This window comes from Rhineura floridana, chromosome 22 (genome assembly GCF_030035675.1).
Source record: "Rhineura floridana isolate rRhiFlo1 chromosome 22, rRhiFlo1.hap2, whole genome shotgun sequence".
Lineage (NCBI taxonomy): Eukaryota > Metazoa > Chordata > Lepidosauria > Squamata > Rhineuridae > Rhineura > Rhineura floridana.
Window position 1 is genome coordinate 10,565,649 of NC_084501.1, and position 18,086 is coordinate 10,583,734.

The 18,086-nt window shown below is 48.1% G+C and overlaps 2 protein-coding genes across 3 annotated transcripts; one reads left to right on the forward strand and one right to left on the reverse strand.

Moving 5' to 3' along the window:
* The first annotated feature begins 1,467 nt into the window (after positions 1-1,467).
* On the forward strand, positions 1,468-9,469 carry LOC133374899 (glyoxal reductase-like). Of its 2 annotated transcripts, none has more exons than XM_061606212.1 (2): positions 1,468-1,701; positions 7,458-9,469. In XM_061606212.1, the coding sequence occupies exons 1-2, from the start codon at positions 1,667-1,669 to the stop codon at positions 8,320-8,322; spliced, it is 900 nt and encodes a 299-aa protein (XP_061462196.1). In that variant the 5' UTR covers positions 1,468-1,666; the 3' UTR covers positions 8,323-9,469. The 2 variants fall into 2 exon arrangements, with proteins under 2 accessions (XP_061462196.1, XP_061462197.1); XM_061606213.1 differs by lacking the exon at positions 1,468-1,701 and adding an exon at positions 1,846-2,222.
* On the reverse strand, positions 9,423-16,336 carry BAD (BCL2 associated agonist of cell death). Its single transcript, XM_061606214.1, has 4 exons — positions 16,223-16,336; positions 13,336-13,565; positions 11,860-12,029; positions 9,423-9,932 (listed from the first exon to the last, which is right to left on the reverse strand). Exons 2-4 carry the CDS (start codon positions 13,487-13,489, stop codon positions 9,804-9,806), a joined length of 453 nt encoding a protein of 150 aa, XP_061462198.1. The 5' UTR covers positions 13,490-13,565; positions 16,223-16,336; the 3' UTR covers positions 9,423-9,803.
* Positions 16,337-18,086: the final 1,750 nt, after the last annotated feature.

An 18,086-nucleotide genomic window follows, 5' to 3' on the forward strand; every position in this document is an offset into this window, starting at 1 on the left:
TGGACACATCATGAGAAGACAGGATTCACTAGAAAAGACAGTGCTGGGAAGAACAGAAGGGAGTAGAAAAAGAGGGCCAAACAAGAGATGGGTTGATTCCATAAAGGAAGCCACAGACCTGAACTTACAAGCTCTGAACAGTGTGGTTTACAACAGATGCTCTTGGAGGTCACAGATTCATAGGGTTGCCATAAGTCATAATCGACTTGAAGGTACATAACAACAACAACAAAGGTGCTAGGAATCATAGCTCTTTTGAGGGGCAAACTACAGGGATCCAACTTAAAGCATCCCCGACAGGTGGCTGTCCAGCTGCTTCTTGAATGCCTCCTGTGTTGGAGAGCCCACCACCTCCCGAGGTCATTGGTTCCATGGCCGTACCGCTCTAACAGTTAGGAAGTTTTTCCTGATGTTCAGCTGAAATCTGGCTTTCTGCAACTTGAGCCCATTATTCCTTGTCCTGCACTCTGGGATGATTGAGAAGAGATCCTGGCCCTCCTCTGTGTGGCAACCTTTCAAGGACTTGAAGAGTGCTATCCTATCTCCCTTCAGTCTTCTCCAGGCTAAACATGCCCAGTTCTTTCAGCTCTCCTCCTAGGGCTTTGTTTCCAGTCCCCTGGTCATCCTTGTTGCCCTTCTCTGAACCTCTTCCAGTTAGTCTCCATCCTTCTTAAAGTGCGGTGTCTAGAACTGGGTGTAGTATTCAAGATGAGGCCTAACCAATGCTGAATAGAGGGGAACCAATACTTCATGCAATTTGGAAACAATATTTCTGTTAATGCAGCCTAAAGTAGCCTTTGTCTTTTTTGCAGCCATGCTGTGCATCTTTTCCCAACCTTACCTGCAGATGCCATTGGGAATTGAACCTGCGACCTTGCACACGAAAAGCAGATGCTCTCCCACTGAGCCACATCCCTCTCCTTCCCACCCACCTTGGTGGGGAAACTTTTCCCTCCCTGCTGAGGGCCAGCATTCCCTCAGGCACCATCTATTGGGGTGCAGCATACTGACAGTGTGCAGGGCTGAAGCCAGCAATGGACTATGCCATGCCCAGGAATGGGTGGGGAGGCACCCTTTCTCCTTCTGATCCTCCTCCCCCTCCAATGACTTTCCAGGGCCAATGACCAAAGGGTGGTGATCTGCTGGACGGTCCTGCTGCCCTTACTCCTCATGTTCCAACGTTGGGCAAAGCTGGGAAGCTGAAAAGGAACTGCTGCCCTCCAGATGCTGCCAGACGCCATCAGCCGTGGCCAGCATGGCCAGCGGCAGAGCTGATGGGAGTCCAGAATCCGGCAATATCTGGAGGGCCACAGATGGCCCACCAGGGCATGAATGGGGAAACCTTTGGCCCTCCAGATGTTGCGAAACTACAGCTCCCATCGGCCCTGGCCGTGCTCGCTAAGGCTGATGGGAGCTAGAGTCCAACAACCCCTGGAGGGCGGAAGCGTCTCCATCTCTACATTAGGGGGCGCCCTTCTGGGCGTGTAAGGAGGCTCGCCCACGTGCAAAAGAGCCCGGCGCGCGAACCTTTCCACATTCCGCATTGCAACCCTTCCTTTAGTTCGGCAGCCTTGCTCACCAGCCACGCCCCCGCTCCTCGCGGGCCGATTGGAGAGCAGCCGCGTCCATCTCAGCCTCGCCTACCCGCGTTATTAATTGACTAGTCATGCAGCAAGCGACCTGGGAACTTCCTGCATCCTGGTAAGGGGGGGAGGAAGAATCCCCTTAAAAAATTTTTTTTGCATGTAGGAAAAGGCGGAGGAGTTGAGCGGGGAGCGTGATTTGCCCCTCCCTTCTCTTTGCACAAGCGCTTGCATGGAGCAAGGCTTCCAGCAGTACAGATTCTGGGGGCCCTACCTGATCTCCAGGTGGAAGGGCCCTTGGTCAGCGGTGCAGCGGCTGCTTTGCATGCAGAAGGCCTCAGGGCAAGGTAGGGCTGGGAGAGACTCCCTGCCTGAAACCCTGGAGAGCCGCTGCCAGTCCGTGTAGACAATACTGAGCTAGACGGACCCAATGATCCGATTTGGTATAAGGCCGCTTCTTATATTCCAGCCCATAGGGGGTGACTTAGCTCGCTCGCCCTCCACTCAGGCATGGGTTTTAAACATACGAATGAGGGAGCAAGGCCTGTTAAACTCAGTGGGGCTTTACTTCTGAGTAGACGTGCTTAGAATCGTACCGTGCAGAGAAACGATTGTGTTGGGTTAGGCCTTACTTACCTAGTAAGTGTGTGTGCCTAAGGTGCACAGTTTTGTTTTCTCTTCTCCCCCCCCAAATGCTCTTTAAAAATGCAAATTTATTTTCTGCACCTGTAATTTGTAACCCTGGTCTGTGACTGCTCCCGTTCTGTGGAATCTGCACTTTACAAAACAACTGAAGACATTTTTTCCTGATAGGCTTTCCTAGCTGGGTCTCTTGACAATGAGTGTATTTTGGACTGATTTTGTTTTGATTTGTTTTTAATATACCTGCCGGGTTTGCATGTGTAACATATTGAATACCACCTTTCTTTCTTTCCTTCCTGCCCTTCCTCCCAGTAGGAGCCCAGGGCGGCAAACAAAAACACTTAAAACACTCTAAAACATCATAAAAACAGACTTTAAAATATATTGAAATAAAACAACTTTAAAAACACATTAAAACAAAATATATTTGAAAGCATTTAAAAACATCTGAAAAAGCAGTTCCAACGCAGATGCATACTGGGATGAGGTCTCTACTTGAGAGGCTTGTTGAAAGAGGAAGGTCTTCAGCAGGCGCCAAAATGATAACAGAGATGGCGCCTGTCTAAGATTTAAGGGAAGATAATTCCAAAGGGTGGGTGCCACCACATTAAAGGCCCGCTTCCTATGTTGTGCAGAACGGACCTTCTTGTAAGATGGTATCTTGAGACGATTATGTAGAAGGCCATTCATAAATTGGTGGTGATGGTGACTCGAGCCTAAGCATGTAAAACAGGCGGAGAAAACCTTCGCTTTCCAGATACTGCTGAACTACAACACTTATTATCCCTGGCCATTGGCCATGGTTGCTGGGGCTGATGGGAGTTGTTGTTTAGCAACATCTGGAGGGCCAAAGGTTCCTCACACTTAGTGTAAAAACTGGTGTGCTAGTTGGATAAGGCTATCAATGGCTACTGGCCACAATGAGCATAAGAAGAGTCCTGCTGGATCAGGCCGGTGGCCCACCTAGTCCAGCATCTTGTTCTCACAGTGGCCAAACAGATGCCCATTATAGGGAGCTTGTAAACAGGGCCTGAGTGCACTGTTTTTCCTCCACTGACACAGTGTAGTTTGCCTCTGAATGCCAGTTGCTGGGAATCACAAGTGGAAGGCTTCCCAGAAGCCTGAGGTTGGCCCATGAGAAGAGGATCTGGACTAGATGGGCCACTGGCCAGAGCCAGCATCTAGCCTCTTCTTCTGGACTAGAACTGTGTTCAAATCCCCCCACAATGTTTATGGAATGACCTGGGGCAAGTTGCCTTCCCTTCACCTAACTTGCCTCACAGGGTTGTTGAGTGGATTAAATGGAAAGGAAAGGAACTGTGTGTGCTGCCTTCAACTCCTTGCAAAAAAGGCAGGATTTTGAATGTTACTCAGGGGCTGATCTTCAGGCCTGGGCAGGTTCATATGAGTACAGGCAATTCTTCAAAGACATAAAAATGTTCATTCAGCTGTGCAGAGTTTTAGAGGGACCACTCGCTTCCTAAGAAGTGTGGGATTGCAGCCTTGGTTTTGAATCAATCCTCTGTGCCTGCACCATATATCATGGGTAATTTGGTTTCTTTCCCTGCGTAAGCATTGTGCCTAAATTACCTCCCACTCCTCCCTTTTAGGCATACCATATTAGTGTAAGTTTGCTAGTGTTGACAACTTTCAGGGGTCTACTACCCTTGCTCTAGTAGTCTCTAGAAACTACATCTTTGGATGGGTGGGGGTGACTCCCAGCTTGAACTTCTCCATTCCCAAAGCAACAGGTTCCACCTTCCAGATATGGGGAAGTGAAAAGTTTCTCCACCTTGCTGGGCTGGAGCATCCTGGTTTGTTTTAAATTTATACCAGAGTTCCCAGTTTTGTCCCAAACCAGGAATTCTGCATTTATGTAGGTTAACTAAGCAGGATATGAAGTCAGCTTCATTATTATTGTTGTTGTTATTATTATTATTGAATTTTTGTTTTTTGAAATAATAATCTACTATATATTTTGGAAAGTTGTTTGCTTGCTGTTCGTTGGGACACCACTTAAGATATCACAGCCAAACTTTGCATGATGGTTTCCTGAGATCAAGGAGCCGGTTTTTGGCTACGAGACCAATCTGTACGATACATTTTATTTATTTATTTATTTATTAAATTTATTAGTTGCCCATCTGGCTGGCTGTCCAGCCACTCTGGGCGACGTACAAAATAAAAACATACAAATACATTAAAATATTAAAAATCTCAACAATAATAATAAAACCTAACCCACCCCAAACGCCTGCCTGAAGAGCCAGGTCTTCAAGGCCCGGCAGAAGCTCATCATAGAGGGGGCATAGCCAGGGGTGTTCCTACCGGGGTGTGGAGGGTGCGGCCTGCACCCGGGTGTCACCATGAGGGGGGTGACACCCAGAGCCACCCCGCGCCGTTGCCCGGCAAGGCTGTGCCGACTCCTTCTCGGAGGCGGGCAGGCGGGCGGGCGGGCGGATGACAGCGGGAGCGGAAGCAGCGTCGACGGGGCGAGGGAGGCGCGCCGGCGTTCCCAGGCCTTCTGCGGCTGGGTGCCCCTCCGGCGCGCGTCCTCCCAGGGGCATAGACAGGGTGGCTGGCTGCGAGTGCGCGCGCACAGGCGCGCACACGCAAGCCCAGCCACCTCGTCCATGCCCCTGGGAGGGTGCGCACTGGAGGTCCGCACCCCCCCCCCCGCACTCCCGCTAGTGACGCCACTGGGCATGGCAGAGATCATACGGGAGGGAATTCCACAAAGTGGGGGCCACAATTGAAAAAGCCCTCTCCCTAGTTCTCACTAATCTAGCTGTTTTAACTGGTGGGATATAGAGAAGGCCTTTTGAGGCTGATCTTGTTGAGCGGCATCCCTGATGATGTTGGAGGTGCTCCTTCAGATAGACTGGGCCGAAACCATATAAGGTTTTAAAGGTCAGAACCAACAACTTGAATTGGGCCCGGAAAACAACCGGTAACCAGTGCAACTCCTTCAGCACTGGAGTGATGTGATCTCGCCGACAGCCGACTTTAATTAGGCGAGCCGCCGCATTCTGTACCAGTTGCAGCTTCCGGACCATTTTCAAGGATAACCCCACATAGAGCGCATTACAGTAGTCTAGGCGAGAGGAGACCAGGGCATGTACCACAGATGGGAGCAGATGGTTGGGAAGGTAGGGGCGCAGCCTCCGTTATCAGATGGAGTTGATACAGCGCCGCCTGGCTCACAGCCGAGACCTGAGCCTCCATGGACAGCTCGGAGTCAAGAATGACCCCCAGGCTGTGGACCTGGTCTTTCAGGGGCAATTGTACCCCACTGAGCACCAGGTCAACATCCCCCAACCTTCCCTTGTCTCCCACAAACAGTACCTCAGTTTTGTCAGGGTTCAGCTTCAGCTTATTCCTTCCCATCCAGCCACTCACCGACTCCAGGCACTTGGATAGGGTTTCTACAGCCAACCTTGGTGAAGATTTGAATGAGAGATAGAGCTGCGTGTCATCAGCATACTGGTGACACTGCAGCCCATATCTTCTGATGATAGCCCCCAGAGGCTTTATATAGATGTTGAACAGCATCGGGGAGAGGATGGAGCCCTGTGGCACCCCACAAGTGAGAGGCCAAGGATCTGAAACCTCATCCCCCAATGCCACTCTCTGGTACCTACCAGAGAGGAAGGGATGGAACCACTGCAGTACAGTTCCCCCTATGCCTAACCTCTTCAGGCGGTCAACCATGGTCAACGGTATCAAAAGCCGCTGAGAGATCCAGGAGGACAAGTAAGGTGCATTCGCCCCTATCCAACGCCCTCATATCATCCACCAAGGCGACCAAGGCCGTTTCAGTCCCATGTCCAGGCCTGAAGCCTGATTGAAATGGATCCAGATAATCCGCTTCCTCCAAATGCACATTTGAAGCAGGAGCATACCACTTTCAAAAGTCACGGCTTCCCTCAAAGAATCCTGGGAACTGTAGTTTGTTAAGGGTATGGAAGAAGACCCCTGTACCCCTCGCAGAGCTCCAATTCCCAGAGTGGTTCAAGAACCAGCCCTTCTGCTTATGGAGTTCTGAGAACCGGATGTTGTAAGGAAGAAAAAAACACAGCATGCCACTAGGCAGATGTGAGGAACCTGTGGCCAGCTGTTATTGAACTCTAACTTCCATCAGCCCCAGCCAGCATAGCCAAAGGTCAGGGTTGATGGGAGCTGTAGTTCAGCATGTAAAGGGCCGTGGGTGCCCTATCTCTGTCCTAAGCTTTGCTAGGTGCAAATAATTTAGGGACAAGGCTTGGTGTGATGGAAGCCAGCGGCCTTGCAGTATCCTTACTTGCTTCTGCTATAAAATAAGGGGGTAAAGCACGGATGGGGGAGCTGGTGACCCTTCAGGTATTGCTGGACTCCAATTCCCAGGAACTTTTTTTAAAAACATTAATTTTTATTTGCAAATTTAGCAATAAAAGGAAATAAAAAAGAGAAAATAAAAACAATGCAATTAAAAATTAATGAAATGAATAAAAATAAACATTAAAGATTAAAACTTTAAAAGAATAATGATATATGATTACTGCTACTACTAAACTGCCATCAGTTTACATTAAGGATACAAGAGTCATCAGTACATACCTCATAAGTTAAGCGTTTAAGTTAATATAAGCCCAGATGTCCAAATAGGTATCCACGCAAAATTGTCATCTATATGAAATATGTTCATATAGACTTCCAAATACCATTTCCTGGAAACCGCAGGAGAGAGCTTGTGGGCTTCCCATGGGCAACTGATTGGCCACTGTGGGAACAGGGTGCTGGACTAGATGTGCCACTGGACTGATCCAGCAGGCTCTTAGGTTCTTACAGTCAAATGTAGCTAGGACAGTGAGGTCCTCAGACCATTGCGTAGTAGACGGTGGGTGTTTATCCTTCGAGGCCCCAATTATAAGTCTCTTATCTACTGTAAAGGCCTGCAAAATACACTTTTGTTATCCTGCCATTAACCCCCGTATAATGTAAAAGTACATGAACATCTGCAAGTATCAAGGATTTTGCTAGTACAAAATGAACGCAGATAACAACTTCAGACCAGAAAGAGGCTCCTGTGATCCCTGACCATTGGCCATGCTAGCTAAGCCTGATGGGAGCCCAGCAACATCTGGAGGGCTACAGATTCTCCATCCCTGTGGTACAGTGTTGGACAGTTAAGTGTGGCCCTCCTGAGAGGAGAGGCTGGAACATAATACCTCTTGTTTTTTTAATCCCTACCAGGGCACTGGACCGTACGGTATGGTTAAACACTGGAGCACCTATGCCTCTTTTGGGTCTGGGCACCTTCCGCCTGCAGGGCGAGGAGGCGGTGCGTCTCAGCCTAGATGCTGCTCTGGGGAACGGCTACCATCTGGTGGATACGGCTGCTGTCTATGGCAATGAGGCAGCTATCAGGCACGCTCTAAGCGAGTTGCTGCCGTGCCATGGCCTGGCTCGTGGAGACATTTTCCTGACCAGCAAGCTGAGCCCAAGAGACCACGGAGAAGAGTCAGCTGAAAGGGCCTGCCTTCGTAGTTTGAAGGAACTGGGCTGTGATTACCTGGATCTCTACCTCATCCACTGGCCTGGCACCCAAGGCCGGCCCCAGGAGGATGAGGGCAACCGAGAACAGCGACAACAGAGCTGGCGGACTCTGGAGAAGTTGCACAGTGCCGGGAAGCTCCGGGCCATCGGGGTCTCCAATTACACCATCCGGCATTTGGAGGACCTGTTGGCGGGATGCCGGGTACCCCCGGCTGTCCTCCAGGTCGAATTCCACCCAGAACTAGCGCAGTCAGAGCTGCTGGACTTTTGTCGCCGGAAGGGGATCCACCTGCAGGCATACTCCTCACTGGGGACAGGCCAGCTTGTGGGGCGGCCAGAGGTGGTGAAAGTGGCCAAACGGCAAGGGCGCCTCCCTGCTCAGGTCTTGTTGCGCTGGGCCCTGCAGCAAGGTGTGAGCGTGATCCCAAAGTCGGCGTCAACAAGCCGCGTGGCAGAAAATTGCCAGCTTTGGACTTGGGACTTGAGCCAGGTGGATATGGAGGAATTGAGCGCATTGGATTGTGGGAAACGCTACTGCTGGGATCCGAGTAATGTGGCTTAGGGGAAAGATGGGGGAACTGTGATGCTTGAGGTGGTAACTCGCATCAGCCACAACCAGCATGGTCACTGTTCAGGGATTGTGGGAATTGTAGATCAACAGTATTGCTGGACTACAGCTCCCATCAGCCCCAGCCACCATGGCCAGTAGTCAGGGATGATGGGAACTGGAGTCCAAGAACATGCGGAGGACCACAGATTCACCATCCTTGACTCAACAGCATAGGGCAGACTGGGGGACGTGGGAATGGGGACAAAACCTCATCCTGAAGTTACTACTATGAGGCGTGGGGAACCTTAGGCCCTGCAGACGTTCCTGAACTACAAGTCCCATCAGGCCCAGCACGCATGACCAATGCTAGGGATGGTGGGAGTTGTCATTCAGCAGCATCTGCAGGGCTAAAGGTTCCCCACACTGGACTAATATCCACCCCATTGGAAATGCCATCATTTCTTCTAAAATTGAAAACAGTGCCTTTGTCAAATTGCAGTTTTGAAAGTCGTCTTTTAAAAGCCTGATGACAAAACACCAAGCAGTGGATGGAGAAACTCAGGTTTCACTTGTCTCTTGCGTATACTACCAGGATCCACAAACAGAGTTCTAGGACGGGATAGGAATCCAGATATTATTGGACTTCAACTCCCATTAGCCCCAGCCAGCACAGCCAGGGATGATGGGAGCATCCTAGAGGGTACTAGGATTCCCCATCCTTGCTCTAACACCCATCAGCTCCGGCCCATATGGCCAATGGTCAAGGCTGATGGAAATTAGGGGTTCAGCAACATGTGGAGGGCCACAGGTTCTGCCCTCCCTTTCCTAGACACACAACCTATCAGGGATCACATATTAGATGCACTTAGAGGTATGAAGCAGTAATGGGGAGCCCATGGCCCTCCATTTGTAATCTAAATATGTCTGGAGGGCCACAGGTTCCCTGCTCTAAGACAAAAGAGTGATATTGCATAGGAATTCAAATTCTCCGAATCCCTTTGGATTTCAATATTTACAAATTTATTCCCGATACAGCTAAGGCCAGATTGTGGAATCTTAACTGGAAGCCTGAACTAACGTTAAATGGCAGTGACACGCTCTTAAGCCAGAGGTATTTAATAAACGTTTAATAGCATGTAATAAAAGCTCATACAAATTATGTGTGAAAAATCAGGGTTCTTATTTCAGTAATCCATACAGTGTTTTAAAAAGTACACACACTAGGAAGGGCAGGACAAAATCCCCTCAAAACTAGGGCATTTGGGATGTTGTGGGTGAGAAAGGTATGGGATCCTGTGCATGGGGGCAGCAGGAAAAATTCTTAATGCATCATACGATAGTGTGAGGCCTTAGGGAAAACTTTTCTAGGGGGGTGGGTGCAGAGGAATGACCATCCCCCCTGCAGAGTTTTGGGGCCACCACAGATGTACCACATAGACCCTGCAGATTTCCTGCCTCCCCCCCAAGTTGTAATAGACAGCAGCATGACACAGTCATGGGGGACTTCTGGGGGACCCGTTGCTTGGCGATCTTCGACGCCACCATAACTGCAGGGTCTCCTTCCAGCCCAACGTGCGGTGCATTTGAACAGCGGTCCCTGCGCTTTTGGGACGCGGCAATTTCTGCAAGAGAGAAGAAACTGAAGAAAAATGTCATCTTTCCTCCTTGCCTCCTTCTTGAACACACGCCTCTCACCCCAGCAAGCTATAGTCCCAGAACTCCCATCATCCCATGTGGTGACCCAGAAGAGGGCATTCTTTGAGGCAGCCCCTAAGTTGTGGAACTCCCCACAGAGGTGTGTCTAACACCTTCAGTATACAGCTTTTGTTGTATGCTGAAGATGCAGTTCTTCACCCTGCGATCCACCCTTGGACCTTTGGTGAAGGGAGGGTAATAATGATAATAATAAGACTTGTGTGTGACAGGACACACTGCTACAGAGTACCGGCACTTCTTGGATTTTTGCTGCCCATGGCAGCCATTTTGTGTTGGCATATTTATCAATATATGACTCCTGGCACCTCATTGTTTTACCAGAACAAAGCACTGGTCATACTCCCTGACGATTGGCCATACTAGATGGCCTGATGGGATTTGGAGTCCATCATCATCTGGAGGGCACAAACCCCTTACGTTAACATTGGGGTTACGTGAGCATATAGGAAATTAGAGAACATTTTTAGATATATTTTATAATTGTTAAAGTCTTTTTTGTTTTGTATTTGGTTTACTTTGTTTTCCAGTTACGTATATCGTTTAGAGATTTATTGTTCAGTTATGTTTATTTAAAATGTGGATTATTGTTTTTATTTTTTACTAGCAGTTGTACCAAATGTGAATGTATATTGATTTTTATGTTGTAAACTGCCCAGAAAGCTTTGGCTCTGGGGCGGTATACAAGTGTAGTAACAACAACAACATCCCTTTTTTAAATTGCTTTCTGTTGCCTGCCTCTCGCAGGATGCATGAACAGATTGGGGCCTGTGGTAGTAATATTGTCTTCTTCTCTCACTAGGACTAAGGGTGAAGTAGTAAGTAGAGTCCAGGGTCACCCAGGAAAGCTAAACGGTAAGAAATTTCAGGACAGACAAACGGAACTACTTCTTCCCATAGGCCTCTGCACTCTACCTTTAAAGCACTATGATACCACTTTGAACAGTCATGGCTTCCCCCAAAGAATCATGGGAACTGTAGTTTGTGCAGCGTGTGGGGAGTTATTAGGACACCCCTCTTCCACTCAGAGTTACAGTTCTCAGAATTCCCTGGGAAGAGGAATTAATGGTTAAACCATTCCAGGAATTGTAGCTCCTTGAGGGGAATAGGGAGTCTCAGAGGCATACCACCTTCAATAGTGGAAGTAACACTAGTAACAATGGATAGCTTTATCCTCCATTAATTTCTATAATCCTCTTTTAAAGCCATCCAAGTTGGTGGCCGTATAATTCTTGGTCTTGTTTTTGTTATGTGCCTTCAAGTCGACTACGACTTACGGCGACCCTATGAATCAGTGACCTCCAAGAGCATCTGTCATGAACCACCCTGTTCAGATCTTGTAAGCTCAGATCTGTGGCTTCCTTTATGGAATCAATCCATCTCTTGTTTGGCCTTCCTCTTTTTCTACTCCCTTCCGTTTTTCCCAGCATTATTGCCTTTTCTAGTGAATCATGTCTTCTCATGATGTGTCCATAGTAGGATAATTGTAGCTTCTAGTGACAGTTCTGGTTTAATTTGTTCTGACACCCAATTATTTGTCTTTTTTGCAGTCCTCCAACACCACATTTCAAAGGAGTTGATTTTTCTCTTACCTGCTTTTTTCACTGCCCAACTTTCACATCCATACATACAGATTGGGAAAAGAAGTAATGGGAATACTTTTCCAGGGGATGTTGCTCAGATATCTGAGCCGTGGAAGAAAGTCTTCCTCTCTGCCCCCCCCCCAGCATTTCCTCTTCCACAGGTGAGCAATCTTGATCACCTCCTCTGTCCATCCCCCCCAACAGCCATTCTCTTTCTCGAGAAAGGCACGCCTCTGTGACTGCGCAGCCTCACCTGCAATGCGCCGTGGAACTCGTCACTCATCCTTCGCAGCTCCCTCCCATATCGCTGAGCGGCCCACAGGATGGGAGGGGCGGAGAGCGAGCGTGCCCGGAAAGTGCCCAGCTCATCTGGGGCCTCTGGCTCTGGCAAGGGAGGGTCTGATCCAATGCGATGCCGCAGCTCTGGCACAGAAAGAGGAAGCAAATATATTGGAGAGCAAGAATATAGGAAAGAGGGTTATGTCGCACTTGCAAAAATGACTACAGGAATTTCTAGCCCATAAAAGAGACCAGTATGCCCTTGTTTCTAGCCCAGAGCTGGAATGGGGGACTTGGGGCCCTCAAAGTATTGTTGGACGTCAGTTCTCGTCAGCCCTAGCCAGCATGGCCAGTGTTCAGGGATGATGGGAGTTGCAGTCCAACAGCACTTGGAGGGCCACAGATTCCCCATGCCAGGCTTGGAGGGTTAATGTGGTGTGTTGGCTAGGGCATTGGGCATGGACTAGAGAGACCTGTTTGAGTCCCTGTTCAGCCACAACGCACAGTGGCTGATGGGCCAGTCATAGTCAACCAACTTCCATGGTTGTTGTGGAGACATTATTTATTTCAATTTATTATTAGTTCATCTGGGCTTGTGAAAAAGCCCACAAAAGGTACTAGCCTGCAAATGCTTTCACTAGCTTGCTGGGAGCTGGCAGAGGAGGGACCCTCATACAACAACCCACTACACTTTGGGGAAGGGCCCTGGCTCAGTGGTAGAGCATGCAGAATGGTCCCAGGTTCAATTCCTAGCATCTCCAGATCAGCTAGGTAAAAGACTCCCTGCCTGAAACCTTGGAGAGCCCCTTTTGGACAGTGGAGAGAATACTAAGCTAGGTGGATCCAGTGGTCTGACTTGGTATAAGGCAGTTCTCTATTTAATACAGATCCTTTTTTCAGACCCATGAGGACTAGAATCTTATTTTTGGGAGGAGATGGCCATAGCTCAATGGCAGGCCGTTGCATGCAGAAGGACCCAGGTTCAATCCCCATTGGCATCTCCAGGGAGGGTTGTGAAAGATCCAAGCCTGAACCCCTGGAGAGCCACTGCCAGTCAGTGTAGACAATACTGAGCTAGATGGATCAATGGTCTGACTCAGTTATTAGGCAGCTTTCCACATAGATTTTTATGCTAGGTACAGAGGAGGAAGGTATCCTTCCCTGGCATTCTGCTTAGTTCCTATGCTGGGTGTAGAAGAGGAATGCAAGGTTCCATGCATCCTTCACCAGCCAGCTGACTTGCTGTCATGCAGTCACTGGCTGCTCTCATCATCCCCAGCCAGCAAACATGACCAATGGTACGACAATGGCAACTGATGGCAACTGACAATGGCAACTGACAACTCATTGCTGTTGCGGTCCAATAACATCTAAAGTTGAAGAAGGCAGGTCCAGGGGACTCATGCAAGAGGGAAAGGATCTTATTTTGCCCTAGCCCCAGCCCCAAAACCTGGATTCCCAGTGGAAGGACTTTTGGTGCTTGCCGGACGGCCTGGGTCCTTGGCCCCTTCTACGACGCCCTTGCAGGTCAGCTTGGGATCCTGTGTTTCCTTCTCGCCCGTTGAAAAAGTCTCTTCATCATTATACTCGTCAATCTGGAACATGGTCAGGGGGCTGGCATGGCCCCCAACACCCAACTTGCCGCTCTCCAGGGGTATTGGGGGGGTGGGGTTGGCAGGACTGTGGAGGAAGGATGGAGATCAAAACAAAGGCAATATTCTTGAGAGCTAGGGTAGGGAAAAGGTTGTGGCTCAGTGGGAGAGCAGATGTGTTGCATGCAGAAGGTTCAATCCCCGGTGTCTCCAGGAGGGGTTGGGAGAGACTCGTCTGAAATTGTGTGGACCAGGAATGGAGAACCTATGATCTTTCAAATGTTGTTAGATTCCAGCTCCCATAATCTCTGGCTGGGATGGCTGATGGGAGTTGGGAGTCCAAATGGATAGCCATGGGCTCCCCATTCCTGCTTTTGCATCCCTGATTGGACTGGACATTTGTGTAGGACGGGTGGGGAACCTGTAGCCTTCCAGATGTTGCTGGATTCCCATCATCCCTGGCTACTGCTCATGCTGGCTGAGGCTGATGGGAGTTGGGAGTCCAACAACATGTGGAGGTCCATGGGCTCCCCATTCCTGCAGTACACCTCTGTAAGTGCATTTAATATGTGATCCCTGATAGGTTGGGACATGTGTCTAGGGCAGGAGTGGGAAACCTGTGGCCGTCCAGATATTGCTGGACTTTCATCATCCCTGGCTACTGTCCATGCAGGCTGGGGCTGATGGGAGTTGGGAGTCCAACAACATCTGGAGGGCCATAAGTTCCCCACCCGGGTGTGGACAGTACTGAGCTAGATGTTCTGACTCATTGTAAAGCTGCTTCTGATATTCCTATGACTAAGCCACTGAGCGGGAAAGCAGGAAGTCGCTGGTTCAAATTTCACTCCCCATGAACTCGCTAAAAGGTAAGCAATTATCTCAATTTCAGCCGCCACCACCACCTTCTGCAATCGGGAGATAAGAATACGGGCCTAGCTTACAGGGTTGTTGTCAGGATTTAATTATATTTATTGATTTATTTAATACATTTAAAAAATCCCACCTTCCCTTCAGGGTAAATTATCCTCCCAAGGCAGTTTACAAATAGTCAGTACAGTACAATGGCATCTTATTAAAACAATACAGTAACAAGACGACAACGTTAGAAGCAACAACAGGAAATGATCAGATAAACGTAGCAGCAGTGTAAGAACATAAAACTTCAGAAGAGCTGATTTAGGCTCATTTGGGCCAACATCCTGGTCTCACAGTTGCCAGCCAAGATGCCCCAATGGGAAGTCGGCAGGCAGGACCTGAGCGCAAGAGCAACTCTCCCCACTTGTGATTCCCAGCAGCTGGTATTCAGAGGCATAACTGCCTCTGACTGGGAGGAGAACACAGATCATCATTGATAATCTCAGCGCACAGTGAAACGATGGAATTCGCTCCCACAAGAGGCAGTGATGGCCACCAACTCAGATGGCCTTAAAGACGATACATGGACATAGTAGTATATAGACAAATTCATGGAGAAGGCTATCTGGCCACTAGCCACAATGGCTGTGCTCTCCCTCAGTTGTCGGGGGCAGCGTGCCTCTGAATGGCAGTTGCTGGAAACTGCAGGAACGGAGAGTTGCTGTTGCCCTCAGGCCCTATTTTGGAGGCTTCCCACTGGCATCTGGTTGGCCCCTGTGAGAACAGGATGTTGGACTAGATGGGCCACTGGCCTGATCCAGCAAGCTCCTCTTATGACGAGTCCTCCATCAGTTTGCCCAATCAGTCCAAGTTGGTGGCCATTGTGTGAAGAAGTACTTTCTTTTTGCCTGTCCCAAATCTCCCAACATTCAGTTTCATTGGATGGCCCTGAGTTCTATGAAAGAGAGAGAAAAACTTTGCTCTCCGGCTGGTGCATCGCTACATCTGTGAGATAAGAGGGAGAAAACGTTTTCTTGATCTGCTCTGTCTTTTACCATTCTGAGTATTCCTTATCACTCAGGCAACCTATTTCAGCTGAAAAGTGCTGGGACGTTCTCCACTTCTCTAAACCCCCCACCGTTGGAGAACTTGTCTTCATTTACTCAGAGTAAAAGGAAGCCTGTGTTGAAATAGCCAACTTTAGGCCATTATCTTTATTCAGTCAATCAAAATGTTACAAATCATTACAAAGCTTTCAAGTTCTCCAGAACACCAGGCTAGATGATATAAATATACACACACGTTTCATTTACCAGTTCTAGCTGAAGGAGAGCCCTGAAACTTACACGCTGTTTTGTAACATTTTGCATTGGCCTAATAAAGATGGGTTGTTGGCATTATTTACTGAAATTAACTCTTTAGCTGAAAATATTCCCAAGAGCCACTTGCAAATGAAATCAGTCATAAAGACGATCCTCAGATTTACAATTAAAAAAAAAAATGACACGCAAGGAAAAGGGGAAGGGGAGGGATGGCGAATGCAAACCCCTTCCTTTCAAAGTCCTGACCCCCCCCCCATAATATTAATGCTTCAGTTCCTGCTCTCTACTAACAGTCTTGCGCTCTCGGCTTCCATGGGCCCCTGAATTGGAGGATCCCATATCCTCACTTATGGTTTCTCTCTCTCCCTCCCCCCATCTTTTCCAAATCTTAGGATCGTTTCCTCTTTTCCAGATCAATTCTCTCTCCCTTCGTCTCCAGATCTTGGGAGTTTGAACTCCTTCCCTTGAAAATCCTGCATTTGTATTTGAATTTTCTTCTTCTTCACCACTATCATCTTTCCAACGTATTCATCCCCCTCTCCCTCTGGCCCGCGCCCGGTAAAATTACCAAAATAAGGGCCACTTCGTTTTTTCTTTCCTTCCTCCTGTTTACAGCCAGCGCAGACCCAACCACAGTCGCCGGGGCAATGAAGAACTGCCAGCTTCCCTGCCCAATGAAGGTCGTAAACGTCACTGTGGGAGGGGTGAGGAGAAAGGAAAGCACCGCCTCTTGTGAACTTCAGCTCCGCCCCACTCTTCTAGTTTTTTTTTTCTTTTAAAGTTTCCTCCTTCCCACGTTTATTAGATAGAAGTACTCACAACATACTCGTGCAAATAGAAGTGGCACCTTTTTGAAAATAATAAGAATGGAAGAATTGCCCCCCTGGGCTTTTTCTGGGTGGAAGGGCGGGATATAAATTTAATTAATAAATAAAAAATAATGGGTTTTGAATGGTTTTGGTTTGGTTAAATTATTATTATTATTATTATTAATAATAATAATAATATAGCTATTATTATTATTATATACATGGCCCTCATCATTCACAACTGAAATCTACATACTGGATGTTCAATGACACAACAAGGAAGCCAGTGCAATGGCACATATGTTTAGAGGATGCTGACAGCCCAAGGTTTATTTGTTTGTTTTTTCAGCAGATTTGAAGCCCGAAGCTGGCTTAGGACAAGATAGCAATAACACTGAATATAATACAAAACTGCAACGATACAGCACAAAACACACAGCCAGTTCATCAGACTTTAGTCCCAGGTGGTATAGGAGTTAGAGCCTTGGGCTAGGACCTGGGAGACCAGGGTTCAAATCCCCACTCAGCCAGGAAGCTCACTGGGTGACCTTCAGCCAGATACAGTCTCTTAGCCTAACCTACCTCACAAGGTCGCTGGGAGGATAAAATGGGGAGAGGGAGAAACATGTACACCACCTTGAGCTTCTGGGAGGAAAAGTATGAACATATTGTTAATAATAACAACAATAACAGTCCATGGCCCTAGGATGGGGCGAGAGTGTGATGCCCTTCAGCTCTGGAGTACCAGGGCAACAGGCAGTGATTTTTGGCAGGGAGGAATAGGGGAAAGTTAGCTCCCTGCAGCTGGTCTTTCTTTGATGGCTGGATGTGGCCCCTTTCCTTTGATGCTCTTCCTGGGAGACAGGAGGTGCAGCTTCTGAGCAGCCCGTAGGTACACACCATATTTTTAAAAACACGTTATTTGCCCCCCCCCCCAAAATCCTGGGAACTGTAGTTTGTAACGGGTGCTGGGAATCGTAGCTCTTGTTGTTGTTATGTGCCTTCAAGTCGATTGCAACTTATGGCAACCCTATGAATCAGTGACTTCCAAGAGCATCTGTCACGAACCACCCTGTTCAGATCTTGTAAGTTCAGGTCTGTGGCTTCCTTTATGGAATGAATCCATCTCTTGTTTGGCCTTCCTCTTTTTCTACTCCCTTCCGTTTTTCCCAGCATTATTGTCTTTTCTAGTGAATCATGTCTTCTCATGATGTGTCCAAAGTATGATAACCTTAGTTTCATCATTTTAACTTCTAATGGTAGTTCTGGTTTAATTTGTTCTAACGCCCAATTATTTGTCTTTTTTGCAGTCCATGGTATGCGCAAAGCTTTCCTCCAACACCACATTTCAAAGGAGTTGATTTTTCTCTTGTCCATTTTTTCAGTGTCCAACTTTCACACTTCCACAGCTCTATGAGGCGTAAACTGCAGTTCCCACTGCAATTTATTTGTGGGAAGTCATGTGCTTTAAATGTATGGTGAGTAGGTCCCAGGCTATCCATTTGTTCTGCAGTCCCATCTCTTATAACGATTGAAGGATATACAAAGAAAATACAAATCAGGATCCAACATGCTGGCCACTTTATTTATTTTACATCTCTCCCCCCCCCTTCTATTCTTTCT

Excerpts from the sequence above, each read along its gene's own strand:
- LOC133374899 (XM_061606212.1), top strand. The coding sequence starts at position 1,667 with ATGCAGCAAGCGACCTGGGAACTTCCTGCATCCTG. Across the intron at positions 1,702-7,457 it reads TGGGAACTTCCTGCATCCTG|GGCACTGGACCGTACGGTAT; the intron begins GTAAGGGGGGGA and ends AATCCCTACCAG.
- BAD (XM_061606214.1), bottom strand. The coding sequence starts at position 13,489 with ATGTTCCAGATTGACGAGTATAATGATGAAGAGACTTTTTCAACGGGC. Across the intron at positions 12,030-13,335 it reads TCCTTCCACTGGGAATCCAG|AGCTGCGGCATCGCATTGGA; the intron begins GTTTTGGGGCTG and ends TTTCTGTGCCAG. Across the intron at positions 9,933-11,859 it reads AGTTCCACGGCGCATTGCAG|AAATTGCCGCGTCCCAAAAG; the intron begins GTGAGGCTGCGC and ends TCTCTCTTGCAG.